This window comes from Rhopilema esculentum, chromosome 15 (assembly GCF_057945365.1).
Source record: "Rhopilema esculentum isolate cy_ngs chromosome 15, ASM5794536v1, whole genome shotgun sequence".
NCBI classification, from domain to species: Eukaryota; Metazoa; Cnidaria; class Scyphozoa; order Rhizostomeae; family Rhizostomatidae; genus Rhopilema; species Rhopilema esculentum.
In genome coordinates, this window is record NC_142829.1 from 4,835,610 (window position 1) to 4,853,716 (window position 18,107).

At 37.2% G+C, this 18,107-nt stretch overlaps 2 protein-coding genes across 2 annotated transcripts in view; one reads left to right on the forward strand and one right to left on the reverse strand.

Moving 5' to 3' along the window:
* LOC135685141 (DNA mismatch repair protein Msh2) overlaps positions 1–18,107 on the forward strand; it is a 38,335-nt gene that overhangs the window by 235 nt on the left and 19,993 nt on the right. The window contains exons 2-11 of the mRNA XM_089112653.1: positions 1,513–1,562; positions 2,215–2,250; positions 3,077–3,164; positions 3,990–4,132; positions 4,812–4,925; positions 6,366–6,452; positions 7,628–7,751; positions 15,123–15,200; positions 16,657–16,715; positions 17,817–17,937. Coding sequence (XP_088968779.1) covers positions 1,513–1,562; positions 2,215–2,250; positions 3,077–3,164; positions 3,990–4,132; positions 4,812–4,925; positions 6,366–6,452; positions 7,628–7,751; positions 15,123–15,200; positions 16,657–16,715; positions 17,817–17,937 — 900 coding nt within the window. The remainder of the gene's footprint in view (positions 1–1,512; positions 1,563–2,214; positions 2,251–3,076; positions 3,165–3,989; positions 4,133–4,811; positions 4,926–6,365; positions 6,453–7,627; positions 7,752–15,122; positions 15,201–16,656; positions 16,716–17,816; positions 17,938–18,107) is intronic.
* LOC135685142 (uncharacterized) lies at positions 4,817–14,511 on the reverse strand. Its single transcript, XM_065200961.2, has 2 exons — positions 13,689–14,511; positions 4,817–11,714 (listed from the first exon to the last, which is right to left on the reverse strand). Exons 1-2 carry the CDS (start codon positions 13,732–13,734, stop codon positions 8,470–8,472), a joined length of 3,291 nt encoding a protein of 1,096 aa, XP_065057033.2. The 5' UTR covers positions 13,735–14,511; the 3' UTR covers positions 4,817–8,469.

The following is an 18,107-nucleotide window of genomic DNA, read 5'->3' on the forward strand; positions in this document are numbered from 1 at the left end:
CGTAACAGCTGTGAAGCTATGAGCCTTTTCTTGCTATAATAAATTTTATATGCATGAAATGTCTCTGAGCTGGGCGTCAAATGTTTTTATTAGGGGTAAAAAAAACATTTCTTTCAATGGCATGGCGTAGTTTACATCATAAGATGGACTTGTGGAGTTTTTAAAAGAGCAAAATCACCCCATCTTTCAGCCCATGAAGAGTGGCAAGGCATGTGGGATGACCCTCTCAGCTTCCCCTTGATAGCGCGAAACAGTATTCTTCCTCTACGATTTGATGAGGAGCATATGCTTATCCTTACGAAATCTTAACGGAGAAATGATAAAAAATTTGAGGGCAGATGTGTATGCCCTTTTGACAATATGACAAGAATCCGTTTTAGTTGCTTTGCTTTGAAAAAAGGATGTAAAAAATGTCTGTCTGAAAATCAAATCAATAAAAAGAGAAACAAATTAGGAAAATTAATAATTTACAAAGTCAAACTGCTATAAAGAAATAGCTATAAGAAATATGAATCTAGAATATATAATCCTTGTTGTGTTAACAAGTTGAATCGCTGTTAAAAAATTACCATTTCCAGACTTTATAGGAAACCAGGCCCAGATCTAGACTGTTTGCACATGTTTTAGAAAATTTATAAAATTCTCAGAGCTATGTTTCTCTGTGAATATTGAATTGTTATCCAATATTTCAATTGCCACTATTGCTGCATTTCTCCCTGACTGACTACAGTTCCCCTGTTTACATACGCTTTTGAACCCCTACAGATAGCTCTCCCTTGCCGCAAAGATTCCAACAGAGTTTCCAGCTTCCTGATTCATCACAATTGACTAACCTCAAAAATTTCCAATGCATTCTGGGAAAATACAGCATGTTTAGCATAGGTGTTAGTTTATACAGCTAAGTCATATCACATTTTAGCATTGCCATTTGTAATGATACTTTGTCATTCATTAGCAATTGTTGATTTATTAGCATTGGCAAATCAAATACTAATTAAATTTGTTGCCTGTGGAACTTTTCAAAAAAGGGGGATATAATGAGTAAATAGTTTAGGGACAAAAACAAATTAAGAACCAATCATGATGTTTGGTGCATGTATTGTTATCAAGTGACTTGAAAGGAGTCAAGTCAAACAAAGAGAAGAAGTTTGACAAATAAGAGAGAATGCGAGGGGCAATAAAACCAGAACTAGTATAGGGATAGAAAATAGGAGAGTATTTTTATTTTGGTACTGAACTTTTTTACTCACTATATTGTTGTTGATTTTAGAACACAATTGCTTTGCAATCAGGGGCAGACACTTGGTCAAATATTGGGGGGGGCAAGCCTATTGTTTTAATAAGATGACATCATGTTTCCCATTGTTTTTGAACAAAAGGCCATTGTCCTCTAAAGTAAAAGACCATCGCCCCCCCCCAAGTGTCCACCACTGTTTGCAATTGCAAAATTGTTTACCTTTATCCTTTTCCCATCTACATTGCACAATTTAATCTGAAACTTTTCTCTTGCAGACAGTGTTTCAGAACAAGGATTCTGCTCATTTTATGAGACAATAAAGGAAGTAAGGACTTTTCTTTATATTTATTTCAGACTTTCTTCTGTATTTTTAATGCACATTTAGTTTTAAATGTTAGTCTAAATCAGGGAGTGTTGGGTATAGGGTGAATATTGGTTGCTTAAGTCACATGCCTATTGGCAATATTGCCTTTACATCAATAGGGCGTTAGTTTCTCATACTTCAATTAGTCAGAGTGAGTCAGGGTATGTTGCATGATCTTCTAAGCCTATCAGCATACATGTGTTTTGGGTTTAGCATCCTTTTTCCATATAAGGGTATTTTCACTAGGGGATATCTAAGGATGTCTCCTAATACACTCACTTGCAACACACATGAGCTTGAGAGTTCATAATTCCCACCCTCCACTTCACTACCACATGTGAATAAACTACCTCTTCCTGCCCATTATTACAATATTGTATTAATTATTAATTAATTTGTTAATATTGATTATTGTAGCTAATTGTTGTTTGTAGCTTAAAGTATTGTAATCGTTTTTAATGGAATGAGAGTTCACTGATACCCAGCACTGTGTTGTTTCTAACACATATCTGATTTAGTCAAATAGTTGATGTCTGCATTAGAGTTTTAAGAAATTTAAAATTTGTGATGTGAGATCAAATTTACACTAATGTGACAATTTGTTTCTTTTCAGAAGCCAGAGACTACAATACAAATTTTTGAAAGATCTGTGAGTATTTATAATGAGATGTTAGAATGAAATGTAGGGTTAATTTCTTTGTCCCTGAGAAAAACCTAAAGTTATTTAATTTTGCTACTGTTAATTTTGTAATTTACATTGGAGTAATTGTGTGTCTCTTTTCTCAAAGTTTTTGCTAATGATGGCCATGAAGGGTCTCCAACTGGCCAGGTCGAAAATGCAGAACACTTAGAACACACGGAAAAGTGAAATTTTGCTTTAAGTTTCAGAAATGGAAATACAGAAACAAAGCAACAGAGCTCTTTCAAGAATTGAGATATAAGACCTTTTATTTTTAAAGGAATGAGAATTCTGCGTTTCCGCGTTTTTGATTTTTGAACAAGCGTGAAAATTAAAAATGCGGAAAACACAGAAATATTTAAAGCAAAATTTCACTTTTCCGCGTGTTTTGCGTTTTCCGCGTTTTCGACCTGGCCTCTCCAACTTCCCAGATTTGAATATTATAGAAAAATATTTTAATTGTAGAGCAATGAAGGAGATATCATATAAAAGAATTAATGTTTTATTACTTCAACATGTTTCTTATGGTTTATGGTTGAATCTTTACAAACAAGGTTTATAGCAAGGAAATAAATTAGAATTCGTTTTATAGGTAGTAATGTGTTTAGCACTGTAATTGCTTTCATCACTTTTTTATAAGAGAGTTATGACTTCATGCTTTCTCTCTATTTGGTTGTTGTTTCTGAATCTGTATTGTATTTTTACCAAACTTTGTATCATTTATTGCATTTCATTTTTCATTTTAAATTAAGTAGGATAACCCTTTAACAAAGACAGCTTATAATTTCATCTGCAGGATTACTACACAGTGCATGGCAGTGATGCTGCATTTACTGCCAGGGAAGTATTCAAATCAACTGCAGTGCTAAAGTTCTATGGTTCAGGTAAATATTTACAGGTAGTGGTTTCATAAAACTTAAGTTGTCTAGAATCCTGAATTATACTCATTCTCTAGAGCAATGAGGTAGGTTGAGCCATTCATATTCTACATAATTGCCAATAAAAATAGACATCACTACACATTTCAAGAATCGAATTGGAAAAGCTGAAATTGACATACTTAAGCATTCTGATATGCCTGAATAGCAGAATGCTTCCTTGGACCCGGCAAGGTCAAAAACGCGGAAAATGCGGAACACGCAGAAAAGTGAGATTTTGCTTTAAGCTTCTGGAATGAAAGTACATAAACAAAGCAACAGAGCTCTTTCAAGAACTGAAAAATAAGACCTTATTTTTAATTGAATCAGAATTCCGCATTTTCCGCGTTTTCGATTTCGAACGAGGGTGAAAATCGAAAACGTGGAAAACGCTGAAACCTTTAATAACCAATTATCTTTGCTAATTTGATGACAAGAGAGGTATATAATGAGTTATTAAGCCTTTGATAAAGTTTAACACAGATTTTGTGGCTGCAAGAGCAACAAGGCAGTTTGTCTTAAACACCTCTTACGTTGGCACAAATCTTTCACAATTTTCACCGGTTTGACCAGTAAGGTAATGATGAAATGTCCCCAATTTGCTTTCTTATCAAGCACAGACAAGATTGTGTAGGAAAACCCCTTGGAAAATCAGCTGGAACCGATTTCCGCGTTTTCCGCGTTTTCGATTTTGAACTATACCTAAGTCTTCTTATTTTTAATTTTCCTGTCTTGCAGAAACAGCTTCAAAGATAGTTTTGTAATTTCTAAAGACACTTCTGTTCAATGTAGGCTCAAACAAACTGCCATATGTTACACTAAGCAAAAACAACTTTGAAAAATTTGTTCGGGATCTACTTTTGGTGAGACAGTACAGAGTAGAGCTATACAAGAGTAAAGCAGGGAAAAGCAATGCTTGGGAGCTCGCTGGCAAGGTCAGTATCCATCAAAGCATGATTTTGGTCAAAGCATTGACAATTAAGATAATAGCATGAATCTTGCCAGAGATATTTTTTCATGACATGTTGAAGATAATGTTGCATGTTGTCACAAAATTCTTGATTTGATTGTTAATCTGCCCACTGCAATAACTATGCCTGCTAGTTTTAGAACACTAATGTCAGTTTGCAAGATCAAATTCAGCCATCCTCCTGTTTCCGTGTAACAATTCTAGCTTCCTATAAAACAGGCTAGGGAATTAGGAAGTGCCTTATTTGCAATTATTTTATGGTATTTGTATAAACTATCAACATTAGTAATTTTTTTCGGAAAAAGAATGGATGCTTTAAAATGCAACGCATATTGCTGGCTGTTCCAAGTGCTTTGGCAGGCATTGTAACTACATCTTGCGATAATTAATTGCACAGTGCTTGATACCAGCGCTTTGATTCTCAAACTCTTGCTCTGTTGCAATTACTTACATAGCAATTATCAAACAGCCTACAACACTCATCATGCAACAGCTTACTCTGCTTTAAAATACAATCCCTGACAATCCCAATGTCTTACCATATCAACAACAAGTAAATGGTGTGTTTTCACAAAGTTTCAAGTCGTCCATTAAAAATACAGTTATGTTTTGAGTGCCTGAAATGAAACCTTTTGTTAACAAAGGCATCACCAGGAAATTTACAGCAGTTTGAAGAGGTGCTTTTTGGTAATAATGATATGTCAGCATCAGCAATTGTCATGGCAACTAAAATAGGCAGCGACTCTACCGGACAGAAGGTACGTTGGTTGGTTTATGTTCTTATAAATAAAAGCAGTATTTTGAAACCTTTCATCCTAGTGAAATTTTTCTTTTGAGGCCTTTTCAAGATTATTTTTTAAAAACTGCTTATTTTTCCCTCATCTCAAATCATTTGTCGTATGGGAATTGAACCAGCAAGAGTATAGGATATTTGGTTAAAAGTTAGGCAGTTATGTTATATTTAATGCTTATTATATCAAAACAATCTTTTGGTGGTACAAACTTGAAAATGGCTTTGAAAAAGCAAACATTTGTGTATACTTAAGCTGTTCGTCTGACACTCTTCAGAGTATAAAACGTCAGAACCTAGAGCAAAACTCTGCGCTAGGAAATATATATACCCAGTTGTGGATCGAAAATACATATTCTACGAAATTTCCTTCAATGGAACAGGAAAAGCATTTGATGCTTTAATTGCATTTTGTTATAATGGCAAAGGCACGACGCAAAGGCAGTCTGAATTGCTGGCTACACGCCGGTATTTAGCAAGTACTATACTTGAGATGCAAAGCACAACGCTCATTATAGTCATAATGAGTTGATTATGCAGTAGGCCGTCAATTCGGTTTCCAACCAGCGCTAGTTTTATTGGGTGTTTAGGAGAAAAAACAGAGCCCCAGATAGAACCACATCACTCGCAGAAAGCAAGGAATGTTGATGGTAACCTATGGATCTTTCGATGAAGCTCAAAGTTGCAAGTGCGGCATTGTGTAAAGGAAATAGATTTGTGTTGTTATAAATAAATTTGTGTAAAGGAAAAGACACTTTAAACTCTTGTCACTGCATTCAATGCAGACTAAGCCTCATTTTCTACTCACTAGTTTCTCACTTCTTATTTTCTACTGACTGATTTTTCACTTCTCACATTTTAAACATGACACTGAACGTACTCACGAAGTAATTGACATACGACCTAATCATGAATGGGGCATAATTCTTTTTTATTAGAAATTGGATCGATTTTATCCCCTACAATTTTTTTACGTCTAAAAAATTTGTTAGAAAATTTTTTAGAGTTGATTGCCCATTCTGAAAAGTAGTCGAAGTCACTAGAATTAATGTGGCAAAGCTGAAGCCTAAAGCCACGAATTGAAACCTGGGACATTCTCAAAACTTTGGGAACGTATTCGATAACCACTATAATTGTGGGAGAATTTGTAAGTGGTTGTCAGTTTTGTAGTGACAGTTTTTGTGTTCATTAGCTCACAGCTAAACTGCTATTTTACAAGCTTTTAGTTGATTGAAAATTCTAACCATTACTTCCATTTAACTTCCACCCTTTTAGCAGCATTTCTATAGATAATTCTCAAACCGTGATTTAACTTAGTTATAACTAAAAGCAGTTGGTGTTACACTTGAAATTTTGCTCATCTGATTTTTGCTCATCGCAAGTTATGTTGATCTGATTTCAAAAACAGTTTGTTGGTGTTGCATATTCCGATGTTGAAGCAAGGAAATTTGGTGTTTGTGAATTCACTGACAACGATCAGTTCTCGAACTTAGAGGTAATTGTTCACTGTAGTTATCATCTTATATTCTTTGGATTCGAGTAATTTTTTTATGTAATTTAAAGCAGTTATTAGTGCGGAATAGATGTATGAAGGTCAATAAGATAGTGCTTATGATATTTAAAGCTGCTTACTATCCCTTCGATCATTAATCAAAGTGATAGATAATAAAAATCTGAATTATAAGTAATATAAATTGCCAGAAACCAGCAGAAGGCACATAAGAAAATCTGACACCATCTTAAATCACCTAATACTACATAAAACCACTTAAAAACCCCCAAAACCAGCTAAAACCACCTAATACCAAAACCAACTTTTACCACTTGAAACTACTTGAAACTATTTGTTGATACTTAACGAATGATGTATGTCCCAATAAAATATTGATGTATGTAACGAATGATGTATGTCCCAGTATTCCTGAGGATATGTTATGTTTAGCCAATAAACCCAAAGAGCATATTTAAGCATATACCACCTTATGAATGTATAAAGTCATTGACCTGAACTTTAAAATCAATTTTTCCTAAAATGACATTGTATAGACAGCAAATTCTGAAGTCTTGAATAGGAAAGATTTTAAATTGATAAGATAGATATATGTCAAGTAAAGAATCAAAACTTTTAAGAATGTTTCAAAAAGTGACAGTGACAGAAATGTAATCTTATTTCTTAACTCGAAAAGTAATCGCTTGCTTGCTGAAACCACAGTAAACGAAATCCTTTCCTCCTTACCGCCTCTTTTCTGCTTTCTCAATAGCTCCTTTTTGCCATGTAACGTCTCGGACCTATCTTTACGCATAACGTAGGCGAAATGCTTATGCGAGATGCGAGTGCCCTTAGGTAAGACAGGTGTACCGGCCTAAATGTTTGAAAGTTAGCCATTCATGCGTTTTCCCTGTTTCAAATTCAAAGCTGATTGATATTGCTGGATTTATTACCTTAAAGATTTATGATAAGCAAGAAGTTCAGGCCTATGCACGAACGGATATCCTAGCACTTTATGATAAGGAATCGTAGCCTAAAAGCCTGGCACTGTGAGCAATATCTTTCCTTATCCTCGGAAGCTAACCTGACAAGCTCTTCAGTTCTTGTATACCATTAAGAATTGGATATGATTTCTGTATATGAATGTATTGTATATCTATAGATCTGTGTTATTTTTCAAGGCACTGCTTGTTCAGATTGGGCCTAAAGAATGCTTATTTCCCGGCCCTGATTCTAGTGCAGATGGTGCGAAGATAAGACAAGTTTTGGAAAGAAGCAATGTCTTGGTAACTGAACGTAAACGAGGTAAGTTCTGTTCAACAATGTGTAGTTCAAGCCAGTGCACTCTAGCTCTAGTACTTCAATATATCGAAACAACATTATCTTTTGTATATAATGTTTCTATACATGATGATCAATCCTTTCGGGGGATAGAGATGTAGTGGACCCCTTGATTTTTCACTTAAAGCAAGAATGTTCACTTTTATGTTAATTTTCTGATCAGAGCTGTAGAGAACTGGGTAAGATGGATGAGAGATGTCTAGGAGTTTCAATGTTTGCCTCAGTTTCTTTAGTTATTTTCGAGATTTAATCTCAGAACCTCATAAGCAGAGCTGCTTCTATATTATGTTGGAAGGCTCAAATACTACGTTGCCGTGAACGTTATACTCTTATATAGTTTTTAATTTTATTTATTTTATAAACAAATCTGTGTAAGCTATATATCTCAAAAACAGTGCAAAGCTTGAAAAATTGTATGCAATGTTAGGTATCTGTCTTTTAGAAGCAAAGCAAAGTAATACCTTTACTGTTCGAAGTATGACACCAAGATTTTACTTGTTTACAAAGACTGAGATATAAAGAATGGATATATTGACATGTCATTCTATAGTTTGCAATAAGGGCTTATAACACCATAATATGCCAAATTTGGAACTTTCAGTTTCATATTTACATATAAGTAAGCTTCATAGGCTGAGAATGAAACCCATTCAAACGTACCGACAGGTGTACCGGTTTAAGACTACCTTTCTATGCTGTTCTGTCTACCAAGTCTACAAGGAAGCACACGAATACAGCTATAAAGCCTATAAAGCATACGTAACGCTATAAGAACAAAAACAATTACCGATATTATGCATAACATGAGCGGGACACAAGAAGCAATAATAACTTGTGTCCATGCAAAAGTTTGTTGTAGAATCCTACTGCTGTCTATACTGTTGAAGCTGCCACCGTAATCAAGAGAATTAAGAAAGTTCATGCTTCCTATAATTGTTAATAACGTAAGAGAAGTAGTCTCAATAATGTTCAATATACGAATATTGTAAGGCTGAACGTGCACGTGTTGTAGGAGAAATATCAGCTGTATAGCCAGTGCTGTATAAACCTTGACGTAAATATCGTGTAAGAATGTTAGGGCGGCCGTCAGAATGAGACGACGAAGAAGCAACATGCCTTCCCACCAAACACATTGGTTTATACCATTGTTCTTCTTGAACGCGCTGGTCAACATCTGCTTTACCGAAGTTACAAATGCACCATCCTCCTCCTCCTCCGCTTCTGCCTCATTTTTGTCACCAATTTGTTTTTTAATGAATTTAATGTAAACAAACCCAAGTATGTGACAGAGTAGCCACGGCAGTGGGAAAATGCATCCTGCGAAAATGGACCAAGCTTTCGCACGTTTCTGTAGCAACTGATACGGTAAACAGAAAACAAAAAGGCAAAATGGTAGCAACCACATTACAGTGGTCAACACAAGCAAATTTTGCCACCATTCGCTACATTTGACATCGCCTTGTATATACAAAACATGCTCGCCATTGATATTGGCACAATTCATTAACTGAAATAGTCCATGCAGAAACACTGCGTAGCATAAGATGGATGCTTCGAAGAGGGCGCTCAGTACTCGGTTGGCCAATGCCTTGTTTGAATTTGTTCTGCTGGCGAGTCGCTTGATAGCAGTGAAAGCATAAAGAAGGATCAAGGCAATAAAAATGGCAGTGACTAGGCCCAACCGTGCAAAAAGTTTTTCAATTGGGTTGGCGTTTGCTTTGAAACATAACGCTGAGTTGCCGGTGTTGCCGAATTTGAAATTAAAAAAGCTACTAGCAAAACTTTTTGTTTCCTGCAAAATATTGCTTTTATTTTTTGTTCTTTCGCTGTTTAGGATGGTTTCGGTCTGGTAGAAGTAAAATATGATTTTTAATAATCCCTGTCCCATACTCGAATCGTTATTTCCTTGTTCATTAAGATCTATTTGAACACCATTCTCGTCGTAAAGCGCATAATCATCGGCATTTAGATTCACAGCAGGATTTTTCCTCTGCCAGATCCAAAGAGCTTCTTGTTTAATCCGTAAGAAGATATCTTTTTTGTACAGGAAGAAACCTATGTACGCCAGAAAAAGTAGGGAAGATATAACCCAAAACTGAAAGGTTTTGCAGTCACCATTTTCTATACAATTTGTGGTTAGCAGATCCTCGCTGAAGCCAGGCTTGCATTTGGCACAAAGAGGACCCACCCTGTTAACCATACATGAATTGTAAGTTTTGCACTCTTTCCCATTACACCCATAACCATCGAGAAGTCTTACAAATTCCACTTTGCCATTCATTTTGTTTTTGAATCCCCAAAAGTTTGGATTTGCCCTTAAGATTCCAAAGGTGCATTGTCCTCCAGGCGGGCACTTTTCGCAAGCAGCATTTTTGGGCGTGAAGTTTGTGAAAATGCTCGCAGCTGTGCTGTAATGGTTGTATGGACATAGTTTGCACCACATCGAAAAATTGCGATATTTTTTCGGGTTCTTTGCGACAAAATTCGAAGTATCAGTATCGTATATTGAGGTTGCGACCATTTTGACCTGGAACCCTTCTGAACAAATGATCATAGAGTGGGTGTCGATCTCTAGTATTCTGTCGCCATACTGCAGTATACTGTTGCCGTCGATTGGGTTGTTGACTATCATACGCACGCCTGACAATCGTGAAAAGGACGAGCTGTAGATGACGTCACCCACTGGTGCCCGCAGTTGCTCAGTGATTGGTGCAGATATGTTGGACTGAACAATTTCTAGATGGGAATCTGAGGAACTTGCCTTTGCGTAAATCGTTCCGCCGTATGAAGTTGCAGAATTTCCTTCAAAGTGACACCAAGCAATAGATACACCGAAGGCGTACGATTCATAAGAATCTATTGCCAAAGCACCGCCTGCACCTCGTCCATACGCTTTCGTCACACCTTTATTATAGCTGCATTGATTGTGAGAGAAATTGCACCGCTGGATATTCAAAGTTACTTGCCCAAGAGTAGCCACCGCCCCACCCATTGCATAAGCCAGATTATTGTCAAACGTACAGTTGGTCACTGTTACGTTCGTGTGACGTTGGCTCAGTACATACAACGCAGCTCCGCTATCCCTCGTGTTGTTGTAGAAAATAGTATTACTGATCTTTAAATTGGGTTTAACTTTGCTTTTACCAGTATTTATTACAATTGCTCCTGCCGATTGCTGCCGAAACTCGCACCCATCCATTACTAAATCGAACAGATCGATCTTATCAATGCTGAAATCCATTCCTCTAGAGAAATTCGTGAACTTTGACTGCTGTACCGTAATGTTGATGTATGTCAACGGATACGGCCACATGTGTGGAAGGTTATTTAACTGAAATGCTGTTTTGGATTTCCCCCTTTTACCTTGAAAAGTGCAGTTTTTTATAGAAAGATCCACGAATCCATAGTTATTCAACGCGACAATACCTATACGAACCCCAATAAACTGGCTGTTGATCACAGAAAGCCAATAATTATTCGGCCCTGAGAATGACCAAATGAACTTTATGCCATCTGCTGCCCCGCAAAAATGACAATCTCTGCATTGGAACGAGGCATCCAGAACAGATACAAACGTCTCTGTGCCCTGAACCGCTTCGAGTTCAATTGTCTCAAATTTGACAATGGGTCCACTTTTCTTTTCATCCTTCGAAATCTTGAAAAATAATGAAACTCCCGTGAAGCTTAAAACTGGGTGACCATCTACTCCAACTATTGTCAAATTTTTCTTTATTTCAATAGGATTCAATATCTTTTCTCTATACCAGGCTCTTTTGGTTCCGTTCCTTCCGCTTATTATTAAAGTATCATTTTCCTCACTGCGTTGTAAAAGAGAGTACCCAATGCTCGCGCAGGGTCTTGATTTTGCACCGCAATCCGGGCTGTTTTGTCCTCGCGGCGAAATAAATAAGCTTTTCAATGTGCATACTGCAAAAAAAATATTTCAACGGTCAACGAATTTGAAAAAAATGTAACTTGATTCTATTATTTTATCTATAAGTGCCTAAATGCATTCAGTACTCAAGAAAATGGAATATTCAACGACAACCTTGTTTCTAAAAAAAACAACCTTACTCAGGGGTGCCGTCCCAAAAAGTTAGGAAGGGGCTGTGCTGAAGGGCCCATGCCACCGGGGGACCGGGGGGCAGGGGCCATGGTCTCCCCACTTATTTCCAAAAAACCTGTTTTGAAGCACTAAATTCAATTCGACTTGTAGAACTTGGCCCCTTCACCTTGAAATTCGTGGCGTGGGCCCTGAGAGCTCACATCGATGACCACACCCTTACCACACCAATGTATTTGCAAGATTCTTCGTTGTATGTTTAAAACCATTCAAACTATTCAACGACACAAAAGAAACTGTAACAAATTGCTCATTCACGGAACCTATAGTATAATAAAGCGTTTCCAACGCACTTGTTAGGTGGGCTGAGCCCTGAGCCCCCCAAAATCTCTCCGTATTTTAACAAGAAGGCTGAGCCCCTGACCCTCCCCTTATCCACGGCAACACTGTTCTTCCTTCAGTTTCTTAACGCTTCAGGAAATTCAGACACTCGTTGTTTCTTAAGAGTTTCTTAAATATGACGTCACGTCATTGATTTCCTATGTCTAATTTCTCACGTTAGGAATTTTCCAACAGAAACTTGTTTGGAGGGTTTTCATAGCTGCAAATCGTGAGACTAATCAATGTACACTCAGTATAAAAAACTTGAATATTGCATATATGAAACTTTGCGTACCTTTGGCGTAACTTTGACGTACCTTTGGCGTACCTTTACAGGCGTGAGGTTTGCATGGAATGCACCCTGGAGTTCTGGGCGGCTATTTCAAAATTTAATCGTTCCTTTATTACTTGCTTCAGGTGCTGAAGCTTGTCCAATACTCCTGTCTTATAGCGTATTTCTCGTAAAAAACTTAGATGTACTCGAAGATTCTGATCTCGTTATGTTAATGTTACTTTCGAACATTACATTATTTTATAACTTTTCATAAGAAACGAGTATGGGACAACCAGAAAAAGTTAAGAAACTTTAGTACCCGAAGCAAAAAAAAGAGCAGAGAAAAATTCGATTTTGTAAAAAGTCCAGAACTCTGAAATCTTACGAAAATCGGTTTATACGATTGGCTGGGTGGAAAAAACTTTAGACACACAAAGAATAAAAACATACTGTACTCGGCTAAATTCAGCATTAACGGAAGCGAATATCCCGACAGAGATGTCACGGGCGCTTGAAGAAAATTGAAACATTGACAAGGCTCACTGTTTGGAGTTGTGAAAACCCTTCCCCAATAGGTTTTTTTGCCATCTCCAAATATAAAAAATAAATGACGCCGATTGTTAAAACTAAACGGATCATAATGAGGGAATCTGGGTATCGATGGGCAAACAATGGTTATCGAAAGTTCCTAAAGCGTTAGGAAAATGGAATACTCAACCTAGACCTTTGTTTCTTCTAAAAGTGAGTGTACCCATAGATGATTTACAAGACCCCAGCCGACTGTTCCTTAAAGTGATATCTTCTGCCGGCCTTTTTTCGAAGGATCATAAACTGCAGAGTTTTTATATAGCTAATAGCTATTGACCGTAGTATCATCAGCAACGAAATATTTCTACAGTCGATTCTACTACTTTCACTTAGCTGTCATATTTCCGTTTACAGTCACATAAAATTTAGACCCGAATACGCAAAACTATCAATTTTAGCTCTTTTTACATGGCTTATTGTCACAGACTTTCAAATGAAATTTGCTGGGACTAACAACGGAGTCTACTGTATAAGCAGATCAAAGTAGTTTCTAAATAACTTCAGCCGGAGTTCGCCTATTAGCCTTAATAAAACAAAGTTTACGATCAAGGATTATCTCGTAATTTGATAATGTTAAGATTCCTTTAAAACTTACCTTGAAACATAGCAAAAAGACAGAGAAGCCTAAATCTTGAGTGCATCTTGTCGCAGTCTTAGCCCAAATCGACTATTTGTTTCGAATCTTTGAATTTGGTAATACCCCACTTTATCTGATTTATATATTTGTATAGGAATTCCCCGCCCATAGAAGTCATGCGACGGTGGTTTTGTTTACAAAACTTGAGTTCCGAGAAGATCACAACTTCCTTGTCTGCGTCACATGCCCGTGTGGTAGTGAATGGTTAACGTGATTTTTGCCATTTGCAATGTCTTTATGCTCGGGAGGAGTGACAATTTTCCATTAGCAAACTACATAGAACATATTTTGATCTTTTTTATTAATAGTTTATCAATAGTAAATATTTCAAATCCGTATACGTTTCGAAGTGAAAGAAGTTCGTGGTCTGAGAAATGCCAGCCCGTGGTCTCTCCTAGGGCCCAGTCCTCCCAATGCCCTGGTAAAATATTGGAACATAGTTTTTAAGTTTTAAAGATATAGGGTTTCTTACATTGGGGTTTAGTTTCTTATTTTAAAATGGGTGTACCTGGCTATCAGAAATAGTATTCAAATCAAACAAAAGGTTCTTGACTGGGACTCTCCTTCTAAATGGTGATTCTCCACCGCCGTTTTTGTCAAAAATCCAGATACCAGGCCCCTAGTGAATCCGGAAATGAAGCGAGTCCGAAGAAGCCTAACTGACCAATGGTTTGCAAATTTCAGTCGGCCAGCCCCCACAGTATATGCCAAAAACTCACTCCTGATTCAATCGCCTACAACCGTTTTTATAAGGATACTATCAACTTTTTCCAGCCTCAACATTCTTAAGAAATTTTCCTGGATGTATTCTTAAACTATTCTTCAAATCTGATATGGTTTCAGGGGAACATCGCCCGCCCTTGAAGTGAAACCACGCTTTTTGAAAAGACCAGGTGTGTCAGTCATGCGATTCTCTGTAAAACCGGCAACTGCTGAAAAATGAGACAAAAATTATGCGAGTTGAGGCTGAGCAATATTTTTATGACATTCTTAAATACACTCTTTTTATATAATTTTATAAAAACACGAGCCTCAAAATTGGTCAAAAGTTAAGAACAAATTAAGAACAAGCTTAGGCTGAGCTTCTGCAAAATGCAATTTTAAACAACGTTTTTTCTCAAAATCGAGGATTTTTAGCGATGTGTGGGTGCTTTTTCGGTGAATATTCAAATTTGTCAGCAAATTAAGACTGTCTCACTCACTTTGTTGGCAAATGAGGCCTGAACACCACCCTAGAGCGAAAAAGCTAGCACTCGCACTGCATATTCCTATAAACAATACTCTTTAAGAAAGAGTGTATTCGGGTTAGCTATTTCCGCTCAAGACAACTTTTGTTTGTCAACAGCTAAAATCGCAGCCATATTAGACTTGACCATCTCTTTCTCTCCTCAGCTGAATTCTCATCGAAAGATGTCGTGCAAGATCTTGACAGATTGCTAAAGACACGAGGCAGCTCATCTGCATCTCTACGTAAGTTCCGTTTCCCTGTCTACCAAAAATGCACATAGTTTAGACAAATATCCAATCATTTTATGTTCTCGTACATTAGCCTCTAGAAATTAAACCATGTAATTTGTCATAATTTGAGAAAAAGTTTATCATGACGAAATTTTTTTGTGTTTAAGAATTTTGAGAGCCTTCAAATTGTAACTACCATATGGACTCAGAAATAACTTTGGTGTATCCTTAGATGAACTTTAGTTTTCATTGCAATCATCATTGTTGGTTCTCAAACAGAATTCATTTTCACTCTCGTTCTAATCGTCCTTTGTCGCCGATATCAAAAGATTCTACATCTACTTTTCAAAACAAAACTACAATTTGAGACGCTTTTTTGCATAAAATAGCAGCCTATGGGGGGTGCTGATGTCCCTAAACAAATTCCTTAGCGGGCTCAAGCCCCTCAAATACCCACGAAATCGGTACCTTTGGGACTGAATATAGAAAAATTGTATGACACAACCTCTTAGAACAACGTATTATGCCCTTATCTTTGCTGTGTTTAAAGACCTCGAAGAGGTCTTGTCTCAACGAATTTCTCAATTGGTGGTCAAGACTTTGTTGGTCATCACAGCCCGGATCGCAAGCCTTTTATGTCATCTTTCTTATTTGAAGAGTCATTTTTACAATCAAGGCAATACAAATCCCACTTTGATTCTTTGAGTTTTAAATGAAGGGTATAGAGACTCAACTCTCGTGCTTTAACCCCCCTCCCCGCCCCCGATATTCAATTTTCCAGAATATTTCTGCCCTGAGATTATAAAAAGACATTTCTTCGTACTTCTCAATTTTCGGGCGGCAAACTATTGGTTAGGTTTATTGATTTCCCAAGGGCTGGCCTTTTTGTTGTTTCTATTGCTCATTTCCATACGACATGATTTTTCATGATGCCCCCTCCAATTTTCTCAGCCAGGCTTCTACGTTGAAACATGTCTTGCTGTCAGGTTTTGTTTAAACTCAAATACCTGTAGTTCAATGAGATGTTGGCATGACAGATCTTTGGAATATTGATAAAAATATATTGACAAAAACTTTGGATTTTGAAATTTGACCTTACCCATTTCTGACTGAGCTGTCACATTGCTGATAGAATTTCTTCCCTATAGAGAAACGATCAAAAATGCTCTCTGCACTGGCAAATCACGTTTCACAATTTCATTCCCTTTTTTCAAATAGAGATGTCAAGTGCTCTCTACAAATCACAAGCCAATTCACAACTTTTATTAGAATCACGAAGGTGTTTACAGATACTTCCTTTAAATTCATGGCCTAAACTAAAACTTCTTAGCTAAACATGAAATAAAACTTAAGATTCATGGCCTTCTACTCAAAATAGTTTAACAGGAAAAAGATTTAGGCTGTTTAAGCGCTAAAAGAAACAGTGATAGCCAGTCTTCTTTTATAATGTCTTCGTCTTTCCTTGCAGCGGAGTTGGATCTGGCACAGGCTGTTTGCTGTCTGACGTCCATCATAAAATATCTGGAGGTTGGTTTTTTCAGTAAATCTACTGTTGAAACAAAGGTATTCAACAGGGCCCATGCCACCGGGGGGTGGGGTGGCCATGCCCCCCCCCCACTTTTTTGCGAAGCAAGTTGTTTAAGGCTACAGTAAAATGGAGAAAGAAGCCCTGGCCTTGGTCTACTTTTGATAGTCTTGCCCCCCCTCCCCAAGTTTCAAATTCGTGGCGTGGGCCCTGTTCAATTGGCTATTGCGTTTCACACTTAATGCGAATTTCAGGTAAATTTTCAACTTTTCAGGCAGGCATACAATGATAAATTTTGGCATAAGAAAATCTGCTGTCCTGCTGCTTGTTTTGTGGGATTCGTAGCATGAACTGTGAACTTTTTTCCATCTATTTAGGCGAAAAACAGAAAATATCAGATTTCCAAAATATGATCTTGATTGAAAACCTGAAAGCTTAAATGAATTAACAAAGCAACTTCCTTGGAAATGAAGCTTGTTAAGGCGCATCAACATACCATTGAAACCAGGTGATCTAGGTCCAAAAGTTCGATCTGGATTGGATTTCACCACAAAACTTTGACTACTCTCTTAAACAAATGCTAGACAACCCGGTATCGTGTTTCTTCTAGTTCTTGCTAAGCTTGTCGTAAAATTATAGGACAAATAGTTGCAGTAGTTTAGTGTTCTATTCAGCTTTTTTGTGACAAATGGAGACTAAGTGCAAAAAAACACTGCAAGCCAGTTTTTAGGGTAATGAACTGTATCTATGAGAAGCAAGTAATCGTTTCTGTACCTTCAGTTAGAAGAACAGAGACAACTTTAAAGAAATGCAAACACTTTTAGATTGGGGATATGTATCGATTAAAGATAGTTTTATGTTGAGACAAGCAGTAATGGCAGGTCTGTTTCTCTTCTCATTGAAAGCAACCACCTTAACCTTGCTAATGTATAGATCTCCTCTAGCAGTTTCAAACTAGATCTCCTACCCGAAGTTTTCAAATGTTATCTCGAAAGCTAAACTTATTTCATTGTGGCTCCTTAATTGCCACGAGCATTATCCATAAGCATTCTTGGCGCAGAATACTGTTTTTGTCGAATATAACCTTAATATTTTTTTCTTAGCTTCTTTCTGATGACAGCAACTTCGGTCAATTTACCATATCTGCGTTCGATTTGAGGCGGTTCATGAGGCTCGATGCAGCTGCAGTGAGGGCACTAAACCTTTTTCCTTCGCCTCTGGATGGTAAGAAGATTCTGTTGAAGCAATGTTGTTGTAACCGGGCAAACGTGACCTAGCTGAGCTTGCACATCAAGACCTATGCGAGCGATACACACCCCATTGAGCTAGCCTGGCATATGTTTATTGGCAGATGAGCTAGCCTGGTTAGCCAAGCTCTCTTTGTTGAGACATTT

Bases quoted from the DNA above. Each gene is read 5' to 3' on its own strand.
- LOC135685142 (XM_065200961.2), bottom strand. From the start codon at position 13,734: ATGCACTCAAGATTTAGGCTTCTCTGTCTTTTTGCTATGTTTCAAG. The intron at 11,715-13,688 runs GTAAGTTTTAAA...TTTTTTTTGCAG, and splicing joins TCTTTTTGCTATGTTTCAAG to TATGCACATTGAAAAGCTTA.